Here is a 16,758-nt window from a genome sequence, read left to right on the forward strand (position 1 = left end):
GGTGTGTTTTTCTCAGTAAACATGGAATAAGTGAGCTATGAATAGTCCTACCTGGATATGCATACTTCTCTAACTTGCTGGGGTGTCAAGGCAAAGATAAAATATTTTTCTTGGTGGTATCTCTGCGCGGTGCTTGCTCCTGAAAACACAAAGGATGACAGTAAGTTACAAAGTGCTTCAGACAACTGTAGATTGTAGTGCAGCTGAATTGTCCAGAATTATGCTGAGGTGTTTCTAATATTTTGTCCACCCCTTTTTTTTATTTATGAGGGCAGATCAAATATTAGAAACACTTCTCAGTATAAGGCAACACATAGAATAGATCAGTGGTTTGCAATTTCTTTTTTTAATCTTTTTAGGAACTGTTTATACAATTCTACGGTTATATTATTTTTTACATTTTTAACAACCATACGTACTTAACAGGCTTCTTTTTAAAACATTCAATGTTTTCCTCTTCCTGACATTTGGCAATTTTTCAATTAGATATTTGGTTGTTTTAACTGAATATGCCTAAGTCTTATAGGTAGAGTAAACACTGACTTCCACCTGGGATGAAGTTATTTATTCATTGAGACCATGTACAGTGTTAAACATAAATGTTACCATTTGATGTACTGCACCAGAGTTAGCTTATAGCTCATTTTCATCTGCAGTCCCTTCGGCAGGTCACAATTAAAACATATAAAAGCACAATAACAAACAGTACAAAGCAAAAAACATACAGGACACATAATACAAAACACAAAGCTACACACATTAACATATCACATACACCTACAATGTCAACTAGAAATTAATAATGTGAGTTTGTCAAATTAAAAGCAGGATTATTTGCGTTCATGAGAAGACCATGAGATAAAATTCTCAAAGCTCAGTAAACTGTCCATTGGCTTTTTGTCTAGAGTTTTTAGAGTTTGTATTAGGACTCAAGAGGTATTATGGCTGTTACTCCAGCCTGCCCCCAACATGTGATGCAATAAGACATATGGGAAAGAATCATAGCATGTATAAATATCTTGGCTGCATCCAAAGAGAGACAGAGTCTAATATGTCTAAATTTTGCTAAGTTGTGCTTTATGGTTTTAACTGTTTAACATGTTTCTTAAAGTTCAGATTTGGATCCAGTGTCACACCAAGATATTTGAAATCAGTGACTATGTCAGTCCTTTCACCTTTGATGAGAATATCAGTGTTCGGAGGTTGTACAACGGTTTTAGAGAAAAACAACATAGTCTTGTTTACATTTAGACTCAGACATGATTGATGAAGCCAATGTGTGATGCTTTCCAATGCAATTGTTAGCTTAGCAGCTGCTAACTCAGCTGTTTTTGAATGTGTGTACACATCAGTGTCATCTGCATACATCTGCAGTTGAGGGAGTTCATTAATATGTAGGCTAAATAACAGGGGACCTAACACTGACCCTTGTGGAACAAACAAAACAAAACACCAGCACTCACTGATCCATCTTGTGTTTTTTTTTAAATTTTTTTTATTGTGGACAGAAATGACAGAAACAGATGCTTTTCAGCATGAAGCCATCATCAGCGTGATGCTGATGATGAAGAAAAAACATAAGATGGATTAGTGAGTGCCAGTGTTTTGTTTTGTTTGTTTCATCTTCACCCCAACCGTGCACCCAATACTCTCTTAAGATTTGGAGCTGTGCGCACCGCTGCTTTGTACCTTTGTGGAACGCCCATTGTGCACTTCATGTTGTTGGACAGTGCATCACACACTTTAACACATTGTATCCTATTAGATAAATATAAAGAAATCCATGCTAGTGCTCTAGATGAGCAGTTAAATTTATTTTATTTATTTATTAAAACATCACAATTGACTATGTCAAATGCTTTATGAAGATCTAAAAATACAGCACCAATTAAAGCTGCAAGCAGCGTTGGTCGGGACCTTGCACTCTGGCCCGTCGGGATCATTTTGCTGAGTCATTCATCATTTTTGATGAGTTTGTGTGTAAAACAAATTAATTTCTTAATTTTCATCAAGTCTATTTTTAGAAAAGTAAAGACTTTTAACCCACATGACCTGGTGAAAGTTTGATTGAAATGTGTACTGTCAAGTGTGTAGAGACAATAAGTAATGATAATACTCATACATTTGAATGGAGAATGTGAGCGAACCCACACCTTTTTGAACATTTACTGCTTCCACGTAGATTTAGATACAGATTTCATTTGAACTTTAAATGAGTCATGAGACTTTGACCTACAAATCATGAATTTACATGTTTTTTCTATCTTTTACTGTTTTTGAGATATTAGAGTCTGAGTTTTAAAGTCTTTTCTTGCTCCAAACATTGCGAAATGTTTCACAGCACTGAGGGAGTGACATCACCAGGAGCAGTTGAAGAGGAGGATTTTAGAGAACACTTCTTGTGAAATGTACTCATAAATCCCACGACTTTGGCCAAATCTTACATTAAAAATCATATTTTTTAGTGGGAAATTTCGTGGCAAATCCATTGATACAGATTTGAAAGTGGTCAGACTTATAGTTTAGACATCAGAAGCCTCTGTTTGACACAAAGTTCATGCCCATAGATTGCCTCCCCATTGTTTTACATTGTAAGGTGTGATGTGGCACTGCAACTTTTATAAAATCCAAATCGTTTGAGTTATTACAAAGTTTTTAACAACTTTTTTTTCAGCATAGTGTCATAAGTCATCTATTAAAAATTGAAGCCGATGACATTAATGCCCTCAGAGGAGATAGCGTTTGTTTGGGGGCCAAAATTGGGGCAAAGTCTTATTTTGAAAGGCTAATTGCGGACTTCCTATTGGATTTAGGTCAGGGGTGTCAGTGTGGTGTCAGGTGTGAGACGAATAATTGGTTTGATCTCTCTATGACATTCCTACGGGCTGTGGCTGTTTTACAGTAGTCCTCTGCCTTTTGGGCTCAGTCCCTAACTACTCCTCCTTTATCAAGTCTTGATTTAATTTGCTCTATTAAGTGCAAGGTAGCAGTTTCGTTGGAGTGATTTGCTCTAAAGCCAAATTGCATACAATGTAGACCAAAACTGCTTGTATTAAGAAATGTTGTCAGTTGCTCAATGACAACTTTCTCAGCAACTTTTGAGCACTGGCAGTATACTTATTGGTCTGTAGTTACTGGCTTCAAGGCAGTCTCCAGATTTAAAAAATAAGCGTGAGAATGGCACATTTCCAGTCATCAGGAAAGGAGTGGTGTTAAAAAGACAAGTTAAATTTTCAACTACTGAAAGCTGGCACTGAATGCTTGGTCAGATTTTTAGTCTCTGTTTTATCAGGTATTGTAATTGCAGCAGTACCATGAAATTTCATACAATACCCAAGTAATCATGACAAAACCTAGAGTTACATGGCTCAGATTTAAACCAGAACAAAAAAAAAAACATCACAGACCTAGGCTTGAAGGCTTGATTAGGACATCCAGCACATCATAGAAGGGCAGAGGCTTCATCTGCACATCAGGGTGGACAGGGGGGATTAGGGGGGCTGGCTGCTGGAGATTCATGCTGGTTTTGGTGTCGTTCCACTCGGCTGCCTCACCAGTCAATAGAATGAAGTGTGTGTTACAGGACTGACTCCTGCTAAAAGAGAGGTCAGTGTTCACTACAGTTACCTCTCTCTCAGCAGAGAGCAACAGTGACTTTATGGTGGCTAAATCAGAGATAGAGGTGTCTATGATCCTGGAGTAATGCTGGTGATTTGATTTGCTGGACTGCAGCCCGTCTTCAGCAGCTCTCAGGAGAAGCTCATGTTTTTGACCACTTTTGTTGTGCCCAGAAAAGCCCAGTAACACTTGAAGCTCAGACAATCTCAAACTTGACACCGTGCTCTGGAATACAATGGAAGAAATAGATACACCGAGACATGAAGTACACGCCAAGCACTGGTGGGGAGTGGGGGTGGGGTGGGATTTAGCCCTTTATAAAAAGTGTGTATTTCAATGAAGAGTGTAGGTTTTTTGTACAGTGGAAACCACTTATAGTGATCACGTCTCTCTGGGTCAAATTGATCACTATAAGAGGATGATTATAACTTTTTGCTTTTTTTGCTTTTTCTTTGTCATGCAGATTACCATCTAATTGACATTTGTACATTCATTACACGAATATAAGGTAATGAAATAGTCAGCTTCACTATTTACTGAATTTATTGACTGTTTCAAAATATAGTACAGGTGTTAAAAATGCTTGTTGTTTCGCTGCTGAATCTCACTGCAGTTTCACTGCTGCATCTTGTTGACTTGTTTTTGGCAGTGTGTCATAAGCTTTGTGAGAGGACAATACGTTTTTCATTGAGAGAAAATGACTTTTTTCCTGTCATGATTTCAATGTGCACACAGCACCAACCTCAGGTAACCAGCCAGAAGCAGATGGGTTACCACAAGGCAATAATGGTGCAGCAGCTGCTAAGTACATATCAAACATGTATCATGGGAGTAAAGTAGAAAAAACAGAATTACTGTAGTTTTAAATTTTTTTTCCATATGTTGTCATGTATGAAAAGACCCAAAATGAAGACTGTAAGCAGACTACTTGATTACTTTAAGTAAATTATTTAAACAGCATTTGTTTAGGAATGATTCTGTTCCAAGCTGTTTGACCCATATAAGCGGTTGATCACTATAAGTGGTTTCCACTGTATTATACATTTTATTCTAATGACATTTCAGTGACACATAACAGGATGCCAATGACATGTTTCTTGGAAAAAAACAGTTAAAAAGTACAATCATCCACAGATTTTCAAGTAAGCTGCCACCACTGTAATGTTAACTTGTTAACTTCCATCTAAAACCTGGATTACCAAGTCCACACAATTTTTTTTGGCAATTCAGAGCCACCACTTCAGCTAACGTACATGTTTATGGACTTTGGGAGGAAACCAGAGCAAATACCCCAGCAAGGCCCTGGCTAGCCAGTTTAAAATGCAGGCCCTTCTTCCTATGAGGCAACAGCACTAACCACTGCACCACTCTGTCACAGTTGGAGATCTATTGTCTCCATGGAAATTTGTTGCTATTCTTTGTTTTCCCACCGATAAAACCAGTCTCAAAGCAAACATTGTGATGGCATAGATTTGTGGAACCTGCAGGTTATGAATTAAAAACTCTGTCACCCACAGAAATGTATTAAAAGCTGTCCAGGGATTTTGCTCTCTGATATTTTCTGTCATTGTGGATATCATTAATTGAAACTGTTTATAACTGATAATAATATAGTTCAATCATGATCATGATCTCCATACTGAGCTAAATAACTGTGGTTATAATTTTAAGCATTATTGTGCAGCCCTAAAAAACCCACAAAATGCAACAGCTGTTTCTGCAGAATTCTAAGATTAAAACACTGATCAAGTACACATTCAATTCTTCAGGATATCCTTAAGCAAAAAAAACACACACACACATATATATATATATTATATACACATATACACATACACACACACACACACACACACACACACACACACACACACACACTTTTGACTTACAAACATTTGCAAACAAATGTCTTCAACTTCAACATCTGCCCAATAAGAAATCCCACAGAAAAATAATAAAAAATGAAAGAACCCCTCTGACCTTTCAATATATGCTCCATGCTGGATTGTTCTCATGCGCATATCTTTCCTCCTTACAGTTCCTCAACATATGTGGGCTTTATGCATCTAAAATATTGAGAATAATTTCAAGAATTATTAGATTAAAAACATGGACAGCATGACAAAGTACATGATACCAAATAGTTATGGTTAGTGACAAGCAAAACAAACAAAATAACAGCAAATTACATGAAATTAGAAAGGTCTGAAACGAACACCCTGAGTTGTCGTTTTGTGTTTTCTGGTTAATAACTCTGATTATGAGGAAATGATATGCAATAATGTAAAGTTGTTGAAAGAGAAATGCACAAGTGGCTTCTTCCTACACAGCAATTAACTCTGCATGCTGGTTGTAAAAGAAATGTGTGACTTTGACAGGACAGAGCTCACAAACAGCTTGTGTTTTGAAGTGTGGAATCCAAAGTATCACCAGAATTTGGATTCAACCTGGGATAAGGCAGCTTAAACTTATATCTCTCCTGGTGCATCACTGTGTGACTGGTTAGCCCTGCACTTTTAGAGTCAGTTCACATGCTTTGACACAATAAAAAAAAACAATTGAGCTGGATGATAAGGCCAAATATTCGAATCATTTTTTAGCTCACGTTAGCTACCTGGCAAGTAGAGACAAACCGAACAACTTGGAATCTGGAAACTGTTCAGTCGACTCCCAGTTCTTTAACTCTGTAACCAGAATTGATACCTCATCAACTAACACAAACTGAGAGAACAGATCAGTGTGCAGAGTGTTTTTCAGTCTGTCCTTCTTTTAGATGTGACCGTTAAATTCACAATGAGATATCCAGAGACAGCTCACCACCTGGAGTCACCACAGTCCTGTAAACTGCAGCAGGCCAACATGAAGTGTAACTTACCATGTGATAAGTTACACTTCATGTTCGCAGTCCACAGTTACAGTAACTAAAGACAACTAATGTTGCAGCTGCCATTTACATTACTTTTTACACAAAACAAACTTTTTGTGCATATTTTACAAATTTACACAACAAAAATTCTAATTAATCATATTAATTTGACACTTAACTATCCTGGATTTCTACAGCCCACTCTTGTTGGTCTGTTTGTGACTACAAACATACAAAAGTGACACTGTGCAATGACATTTTCCAGGATTAAACCAGCAAAAAGACACAGAGTTATGCAGTACAGTATGTGCCTGCAGTGAAGTAAGAGTGGTTGAATGAAAAAATGAGAGTTTAATGAAGAAAAGGGGGGGGGGGGGGGGGGGGGGGGTGTCACTGGAGTTGGCTGGGTACTGACAAGCCCACAAAGACTGCACCTGATGGGGCAGGAGCAAATGCTACATGAAGGCTTATATGTGTCAGAGTCTGAAAAAAAAGGTATGACACATTGCGTCTGTGTTTAATGCAGATGTTTTCTGCAATGAGGTTTCAGGGGCAGCAAGTGGAATTTGCCACAGTTTTTGGTGGACTAAAGGGTTAATTTCAGACCCTGCATATATGGAATGTTTATAGGTAATCAGTAAATGACTATCACCATAAACAGAGAGGCCATTAAAAGAACACGACCGGGAAGTGAAGTATGTTTTTCTGCAGTCTTACCAGGAGTTAGATGAGAGGACTGATAATCATTTAATTTCTGTAAGATTGGTAAAAAAAAATTTGTTTAGTCTACAATGACTGGAAGAAACAATGCTTTTTCACCTTTACAAGGAAAGTCTTCAAAGATGAGGATGGAAATGTGAAAAACGCATTTTGGCAAATGTATTTCAGTAAAACTTCTTCATCACCGTGTGCTCAAGAGTCCTGTCTGCTTAGTAAGCATCGATTCATCGATAAAATAATCTGTTGATTAAACAAGCACTGAAAATAATGGATCAAAAGCCAATGAAATGGCACCACTGTATAATTCTGCAAAAGTACAAGTTGCTTAGTTATGACAGTTTTATCAAGTTTTCTTTCATCAAACTGATTTTTAAATGTTTGAATAATCTTGCCCCAGCTATACTTTGTCCATATGTAACAAAAATAAACAATAGAATAACCACAAGGGGATCAGCAAATGGCAACTGCAGGATGGCACAGCACAAAACTACTTTCGGTCAGTCATCTTTTTCAGTAAAAGGGATACATCTTTGGAATGCCCTACCAACAGAAATAAAAATACAAACTGATCTGAAAACATTTAATGAAAAGGTGAAACATTGGCTGAAACAAAACCAAACCTGCGATCACTGATCTGTGATCTGTCTCCATGTGCATGTACACATAGATAGACGAACAGATACATACAGATAAACATACATGCACTGATACAGATTATGCATGTATGTACACGGACACATACACCGATAAATATTATGCACATAGACACATCATTGCCATGAATTAGGGAACATACATGTATACATATGCAACACATGTAAATTGATTGTTATATGATGTAAATACTGTTGTTATTGAGAATGTCACTATTTATTATGAGCTTTATTTAGTTAATGTATTTCTGGTAGTGACATGTTACGACTATTTTAAGTAGAAAACCCTAACCAGGGACAGGCATTCAGGTTAACCGTTTACATAGGATGTGATCTAATTAGTTCTGGTGTTCACATGCACCATCGCATTTTATCGGAACAGCTGTGTGACATGCACAAAAGTGATGAATACATCATGCATTTGTCTTCCTCAATGGCTACCTTTCAGCACCAACCCATTCAGCAGTATCTCTTTGGCATGTATTCGATCAGCTCCTTGAAGATGGATATCTATCGTCTGTTCCGTGCAGTAGTTGCTGTTATTGTGTTGCTATTAATCATACGACAGTTTAATAACAACACATGCTGATGAAGGTCTGCAGCAAAGACTGGTGGGAGAGTTGTACTTTTGGAATTTTCCGATCTTGAACGGAAGTAAAACTTTCGGATGACGCGCCAATCATTCATGAAGTTGTTACATATTTTAGTGTACTGTTTGCCTGTAATTTGAGAAAGTTTGTGACACGGCTGCCATCTGGGAAATGGACATGGAGGACACGGAGGGACTCACGTGCACTAACATGCATGCATGGCCTGTGTGGCTACCAAAAGAAAGAACAGAGAAGCTCAAATAACAACACACATAGAGGGAGTGTGACTTCATTCACTGCTCAAGTCACCATTACTCCACAATATCTTTACATCGCAAACAGTTGTTTACTGACATCCAGTGAGGCTTAATGTCATTTATTGGACCTTTAACTTCATTATCTAGATGAAAACACAACTCAGAACATAAAGGCACATGTTTAATGAAATTCAAAAATTTTCAGACATTTAAATAAGGAACAAAAAGTGCTACTGCAGAATAAAATACTCTTTGGGCAAAGCAGTTTCTAATAAAAGTTTTGTTCAAGTGGGTACAAACAAACAGTGCAGTCTTTTAATACGGACCTTTTAAACCTTGAAGATTTTTGTGTAAACATAAGTTTGATTTCCTCTAGGGAGAACTTAAACAAGCCTGTTCAACATAAAACAATCTGTTAATTTTCTGTCTAATGACCTAGGTTAAGACATTTCTGAACAATCTTTCCTTATAACAGTTAACTCAAACTACTGACAAACAACTTTTGAGCTTTTTTTTTTGTTTTGATAATCTGATCTAGGCCATGTAGGGTGTAGTCGGAGTCATGGTGATCGGGCTGGGGCTGTTGGGGCTGAGGATATGGGTGCTAGGAATGTGGATATGGATGCTGAGGATGAGGATGCTGGAATGGAGTTAGCCATTGTTTATCTGGAGCTGCCTGGGAGGAACAGCTGCCCTATGACACATTCATTTGAGCAGGAGTTTTCCTCAAGAAACCTTGAAAAAAGCCTCTCTTCCTGTTGTCGTTGTCTTTCCTGCTGTTGCTCGATCCGCTTGGTCTGGGGTGCTTGCATCTCCTCCATGAAGGACTGCTCAGCCAACCAAGTGCACAAAGCTCTCCCATAGCTAGATGTGGACTTTGGTTTTGTTCCTGTAAAAGTAGTGTTTCAACATTTAGTCTTTTGACAGTGTAATTGTTCACATTCTGTAACAAAGAATTTCAACCAAAAAAAAAGGTCCTTTCAGAGTCTTTCAGCAGACAGACCAATAGAAAAAAGCAGCCAATATGTCCATCATTTAACCATGCACTTTGCAACCCTTTACACAATCAAATCAAGGATCTGGGAACTGCTGTCTTCACCGGTTTCTGTGCTCTGTAGAGAGCCATCATGTTTGCCCCCTACATGCTGCAGTGCTCATCATCTTAAGAACGTTATGGGAAAAAAAAACAACTTAATATCATAGTAGGTGGCAAGACCTTTGTAAGACTATAAAAACAATTTATGCCCAATATTTCAACGCAACCTGCTGATGTGGCTCATAATGAACAAGTAACTTAGTCTATCCAACTGGTATTAGTTTGGCTAATGTTACCTAACGCTAGTTAGCAAGGCTGTGTTGTAGGGTTAACTTACCAGAAATGCTAGCTTCAACATCATCTGAATTAACATTAAAAGCAGAAGTCTCCCCATTACACACTTTACCCACATTGACGTTATGGTCAGCAACATTTGCCAGTGGTCATCATCCCATTACTTTGTCCATGCTGTCGTAATATGGGAAGCTAGTGGGTCAGATCCACTTTTATTGTTGTTGTAATAAGCGGTTTTCAAAGTTTTCCAGCGGTTTTTAATTGTTCAATGCTTTGGTCTATTCAGGCTTTGTTAATGTTTTCATGGACTTGTTTGGATTGGTTATTTCTTATTGTCCTACTGTCTAGGCATCCAATAATGTTCAGTTCTTTAACCCCTTAAAACCCACCAGGTTGCCGGCGCCCCGCTTAAGCCAGTCTCAAGCGTCTTAGCGTCACACATTAAGATATAAATATTTAAACTTTTGTCATTATGGACATGTTATATATTATTAGATCGGTAAGATTCCCCACCAAAGTGTAATTCATTCAGATTTACCAGCAAGAGAGACAAAAAAAAGTGGTGATTCCCTACCTTTGAAGCGGTCATTAAGTCCGAATATGTGTCCATTCCTCGATTATTTACATTCCTTCGGTCTGTAAGGATCCACAGATCAAAAAACTCGAAAGGGTTTTTCATAAAATTAATCCAAGTTGTGAATATTGCTGTGTGAAGTCCATTGATAACTGTTAGTGGTGCAACGAATCGTAGTTGATCCGTGATCCATACGGATCGCCCCACATGGTTCGGCATGTATGTGAACCGCGGATAAATTGCAAAATTTAATATCTCATTTAAAATGACAAAGTAAACAAACTGCTGTAAGTACAAATCATAGACAGACAGTGTGTCGCTAACAGGGATTTTGAAGAGCAACAACCAAACCAGCATTTAACGGGTCCGCAGTGACATCTGCAGGTATGTTTACACGCTGTTTAATGTGCTGCAGCTGAGCAGCTAATTAGCTATGCAGCTGCTAAGTGACGTTAGCGGTGCACTTTTCCCCACTGAATGTTTGTTTGGTGGCTCGTTCAACAAGCTAAACTGCAGGACAAGACGTGTGTTCATGTTTGTAAGTTATGAAGTTTTGACGATGTGGACACAGGCTGTTGTTTCATTCACTACCATGTTTAAAAGAGGAAGGTATCAGGCCTCATAGTGCAATTTAATTTAACAACTGAGCACTGAATATTTTATATATTTTAAGATTTTATTTAAACATTGGACATCTTGAATGTTGTTTTCATTTAAAGAGCATGGGCGAAAGTTCCTTGCTGTAAGTGTTCTACAGAATATATGGAAAGCAAAGTTTTTTACAGTGAATATGGAAAAAGGAAAGAAATGTTTGCTGAAGGCCGCAACACCATTTTAAATCAGTGAGTAATGATCTTTTACTTTTTAATGGTGATTTGTCTAGCCATGAATGAAATTTGAATGACAGCCAGGGTGTGTCTGCTTGTTTCCTGCTTATTTAGCAGCAATTTAGCGATTGCTGATTGCTAAGGCCTGAAGACTTGAAGGGTGCGATATAATTCACCATCTTTCTTTGAGGCATATCTTTGTGCACCTGGTTCCCTTAGTTTCAGTTTCTCTTTCTGTATATGTGACATCAAATATAGTTAAAGTTGATTTTGTGCATCTATTTCACTGGAAAAAAATTTTTTTATCAAGCTTGTGAACAAATTTATCTGGATTTTTTACTGAATTGAGATTACATCACACTTTTGATTGAAATAATAAATTCTGGGGATATGGGCGATATTTTGCGAACAACTGTGCATTACATTGTGTTTTGTAGGTCATCTACTGAAGATAGTGGTTCCGATTGGCCAAAGTGGCAATGCTCCTCTTCTGCAGCCACCAGTACCATCTCCCTTGCTGGATAAGGGGATGCTGCTTCCAACACACCCACTGCTGGACTCTCATGTTCCTGTGCTGCCAGGGGTGCTCAGGGTAGAGGCAGGACCATCAGCCTCTCCCATGCCTCCCACACAGCAGAACAGCAGTGCCATACTGTGGATAAAGAGGATGTTGAACCTGCTCCACTGGTCTTAATGCCAGTAAGACAGCCTGGACTACAGCAGGGGACCAGGATTGCTCACAGTCCACTGCAATTCTTTAGACTGTTTTTACAGATACTGTGCTTGGGACTTTGTTGGCAAACACCAATGCTTATGGTGCAAAGAAACAAGAAAGGAAGAGAGTAGCATGGTGCAACATCACCATCAATGACATGTTCTCCTTCCTTGCTTTGGTGATTTACATGGTCTTGGTGACATGCTCTATGCTGGTGGACTTCTGGAAAGGATCTCAACTCTACAGTCTCCAATTCCCCTCCTCTGTCACGTCATGGAACAAATTCTTCACCATTGCCATGCTCTGCAAGTGACTTCAAAGCTGATGAGGAGATTGATGCCAAGAGAGGGACACCCGAATATGACCGTCTTGGCAAAATAAAGCCCCTCTACAACCAAATTGTTGAATCATGCAAGTCACATTTCCAACCTTGTCAGCACATGTCAATTGACAAACAAATGGTGGCATCAAAGGCGAGGATCTCAATCAGACAGTACATCCTGGCCAAGCCTACTAAGTGGGGGTTCAAGCTGTTTGTACTGGCTGATTCCAATTGGAATCAGCACATGAAACTTCGATGTATATGAGGGCAAGTCATATGGCTCTGGGAATGGACTGACTTATGACTCGGTGATGTCCGTCATGGACTTTGTCAGTCTCAGCACAGATTATCATCTTTATGTTGACAACTTTTACACCAGTTCTCAATTTTTCTTGGACCTGTTGAAAAAAACGTTTGGGGCTTGTGGTACTGTTCGTTCCAACAGAGTTGGTTTCCCTAAAACCAAGGCCAACGATTTCACCAGGGTTACTCCTCGGGGCACCATACAGTGGATCAGGGACAGTGAAGTGCTCTCTGTGAAGTGGATGGACATCCAAGAGGTCGTCATGTGTTTCACCATCCAAAAGGCCTTCAATGGTGATACAGTCCGAAGGAGAGTGAAGACAGCTGGGAAGTGGGTGCAGACTGATGTCCTTGTTCCAGCCGCAGTCAAAGACTACAATCAGCACATGGGGGGGCTACGCACATATTATGTATTAATTAATTATTACGTACATAAAAAGGAGCTACGCTACCAAGAGTTTTCCAGGCAACAACACAGTTTCAGCAGGTTTTGGAACAGGGCTGCACAAAGTCTCCCAAACGCTACTGACTTCTGAATTAATGGATATTTGGTTTTGTTTTTTGGCATAAAAAAAATATTTTTTTGTCCGGGGGGCCACCAAGCTTGTGCAAGTATAGCGGAAATACTGGTATTACAGTGTCATCCACAAGACCAGGAAGTGGTACCGGATTTTCTTCTTCCACTTTGTGGACATTCCTGTGGTGAACGCCCACATTCTCCACCAACAAACCAAGAGGGAATCTGCTATCGATCAAGAGATACACTGCACCTCCTAACCCAGCAGCTTTGCACAAGCTGCAGTAGTTTGCAGAGGGATGTGATGTGCCTAAATGGAACACAGGCACTGCAGGCAGAAGGAACTGCACACTCTGCCACCGGAAAACACCAGTTGGCTGCATGTCATGTCATGTGTCCTTGTGCTTAGTGGCACGGAAGGACTGTTTTAACACCTGGCACACACTGAAGGGACTTTTGGAACCCTCTGTACATTTTTTTCTATAGTCACTCCCTTCCTTTACACATTTTTAGATATTTTTGCTGTATAAGTACCCCATATCTAATTTTTTATAGTTTTTTGTATATAATTCAGCATTGTGCAATTTGTGTATTGGCATGGTGCACTTCATTTGAAATTTTAAAAAATATTTGTTTTGAATTCAGCTCAACATAGTTTGTTATTTTTGTATCATATGTATTAGCATTCTATAGTGTTTTGTCACATACACAAAAGATGAGTCAATATGGCCACCTAGAAATGTGTGGGGACCTCTCAAGCCAGCCATTAAATGTATGTGTTGAGTGAGAAATGATGACCAGCAGTGTTGTGAATGATGGTAAAAGGTTTTATAGTAACATATAGTTTTATAGTAGCATGTCCTCATTATTGTCATTTAAATATGATTTAGTATAGCAAGAACCTACAAAAACTTTTTTGAGCCATATTTGAACTGATGCAGTTTAGGTTTTCAGCCACATGCTAAAAAAGGATATTTCCAGAAGATGTTACCTTTCAAATGATGCATGATACATGCATTTTGGCCATACAGTTCTTCTGTTATAAGTTTTTCCATTTTGGTAGGCAAAATAGGCGTAAATTCCGTGGGAAAAAGGTGGATGTTTAGGGGTTAAGAGTTTGTATCAAAATCAAACTCTCTGCAGTGGTCCAGTTCAGCTTGGAAGCCACTATTTGTTTGGAAGCGGAGAAATGTACAACCCCACGCATTTATGTCAAGACAGAGGTCATGCACTCAAAGAACACAGCCAGAAAATAATCAAATTAAATCCAGTGTTTCCCCTAGGTTGACTGTTTTGGAGCGTCACTTGTGTGACACTGGAAAACATACTGCAGCATTTATTAACTGACACACAGCCTGTACTGTACATTTACTGCCAGATTTACAACTTACTGCTAAACTTTTCCTCTGCTCCGCTCGCGTTCACGTCATATTTCTGCCGCTCGCCCTCTGCGCTCGCGCAACTACACACGCACATTTACACACACACATACACACGCACGCGCACTGCCTTATTCCTAGACGGAGCAACGCTACTCTTGCAAAAACACGTAGATGTCCTTTGAAGAATGAAGAGAGTGAGGATGACTAAAAAAATCAGCAATAACGTATGGTGTTGCACAGTGTGCGAGAGAAAATCATTAATGATCGTCTGAAATTTTAGCAGCGGCGCTCATAATTTTGCAGCGGCGGTGCGCCAGTACATGTAGCGATACAACACTGCAGCCCTGTGTTTCGAGTGTTAATTTAAGTATGAACATAGCCAAACTCTATGGGGTCTTTTCCATTGAAGGAGTCTTCCATCAGAGAAGCTGATTCGTGTTCCTGGGGGTTTCTGTCTATAACTCGAAGCCAAGCAGATATCCACTCTGCGAAAATCACCACCTGATGAGGTGACCACATCTAACTAGCCAGTACAGTGGTAGATATCCATTTAGCTTACAATGTGGAGAGAAAACCCCAGGAGCTAGCTTCAGGTGTTTAGAAAGACTGATGGAGGAAAACCATTTATGAAACAAGCCATTGATTTCCAGCTGCTGGAAGAACAGAGAGCAACCAGGACCTCCGCTCATCGCATTCACAACTCTTATTCCTGAAGTACACAAACAGACAATCTCATACGTAACAACGTAAAACACTTATGTAGTTAGACAATGATAACGTGACTACAGGCAGTTATGGCAAAAATACAAACCAGTATGGTTTCAGCTATCTAGCTACTTGCAAAGAGCTAGTCAGGGACTTATAAGCAACTTGCTAATCATAAACTGTTAGCATTAAAGCTAATTACCGACTCTGCAAACGATCTGTTCGAGAAATGCACATTCCTGCCTGGCAGTATACGAACCTATTAGCCCATCAACTCGGGGCGTTATGCAACGACCAGTTTATTCGTTACAAGTTATCGTTACATGGTGTAGCGTTGACAGAAGTAAGTCACAATCAGTGTTGTTCTTTTCGCTTACCCGAAACTCCTCATACTTCGCCATTTTGTTGTTCCGGTCATCCCGCCCAGCGTAACTACTTCCAGGTGACGCCACGGCGGGGCAATATACAGGATGGGAAGCCAAATTTATTTTCTTAGGAAGGCGAAGTCATGACCCGCCCTTTTCTGCCTCTGATTGGCTAGTACTCGTTGCCTTCGTTGGTTGGGTTGGTTAGAGTTAGTCATGAGGAATAACATTGGTTAGGGTTAGGATAAGAATATCAGGGTAAGCCAATCAGAAGCAGAGTAGGGTGGGTCATGACTTCGCTCTCCTGAGAAAAACATATCGCGGACGGGACCCCCAATATCATGGATATATTCAAGTCATAGCCATGCCCTGTATGGTGTGTTACTGCTTTTGCCACAAATCCACAATTTTGGATTATTATCGTCAATGACATGGTGGACATCTGTCGCCTAAATCTGTGCTTAAACAGCCAACAAAAGTTGGAAACAATACATTATTCATGTTTGCAAAATTCTGCTTATAAATTAAGTTACAGCATTACAATATTATCACACAAATTAGCCTACATTCCAACTTGAAAATGAATTGAATGTCCACTTGGTCAGTTCAGGTTTAGGCTAACCAATTAACACACTTGTTTGCTCATTATATCAATTTTGAATAAAACAAGATCACCATTCAACAAAGGATTATATTGACAAAAATAATGCACTGAAGTGAACGAATCCATCTACCTACCACATCCATCTTACAGTGGTGCAACCCAAGACAATTCATGGGTTGAATACTTAACTATAAATCAGTTGCTTTCTACAATGACTATTGCATTGCCACTAGAAAACATTAACAAACAAGTATAATTTGGCCATACTACAGCAATCATCTATTGCAGTAACAGCATCACAACTGCATTTCAGTTTGGGATAGCTTCAGAACTGAGTAGAGAGTATTAAGTATTATGTGTGTTTCAATATGAAACTGATATTAATGCAAAAAGTTTGTCACTTGTCCAGT

General features: G+C 39.1%; 1 protein-coding gene across 5 annotated transcripts in view; it reads right to left on the reverse strand.

Annotated features, from left to right (window-relative positions):
• Positions 1-15,941, reverse strand: part of pias2 (protein inhibitor of activated STAT, 2) — a 28,734-nt gene extending 12,793 nt beyond the window's left edge. Inside the window, exons 1-5 of one of the 5 annotated variants that reach the window (XM_044363696.1) lie at positions 15,757-15,941; positions 6,224-6,302; positions 5,599-5,684; positions 3,408-3,595; positions 52-139 (exon numbers count right to left, since the gene is read on the reverse strand). In XM_044363696.1, the coding sequence (XP_044219631.1) occupies positions 52-139; positions 3,408-3,595; positions 5,599-5,639 (317 nt within the window). In that variant the 5' untranslated portion in view covers positions 5,640-5,684; positions 6,224-6,302; positions 15,757-15,941. Of the gene's footprint in view, positions 1-51; positions 140-3,407; positions 3,596-5,598; positions 5,685-6,223; positions 6,303-15,756 lie in introns of those variants that run through there. The other 4 variants (XM_044363689.1, XM_044363681.1, XM_044363715.1 and 1 more) reach the window with 4 other exon arrangements.
• Between the last annotated feature and the right edge of the window lie 817 nt (positions 15,942-16,758).

Source organism: Thunnus albacares, chromosome 2 (assembly GCF_914725855.1).
Source record: "Thunnus albacares chromosome 2, fThuAlb1.1, whole genome shotgun sequence".
In the NCBI taxonomy this organism is placed as follows: Eukaryota; Metazoa; Chordata; class Actinopteri; order Scombriformes; family Scombridae; genus Thunnus; species Thunnus albacares.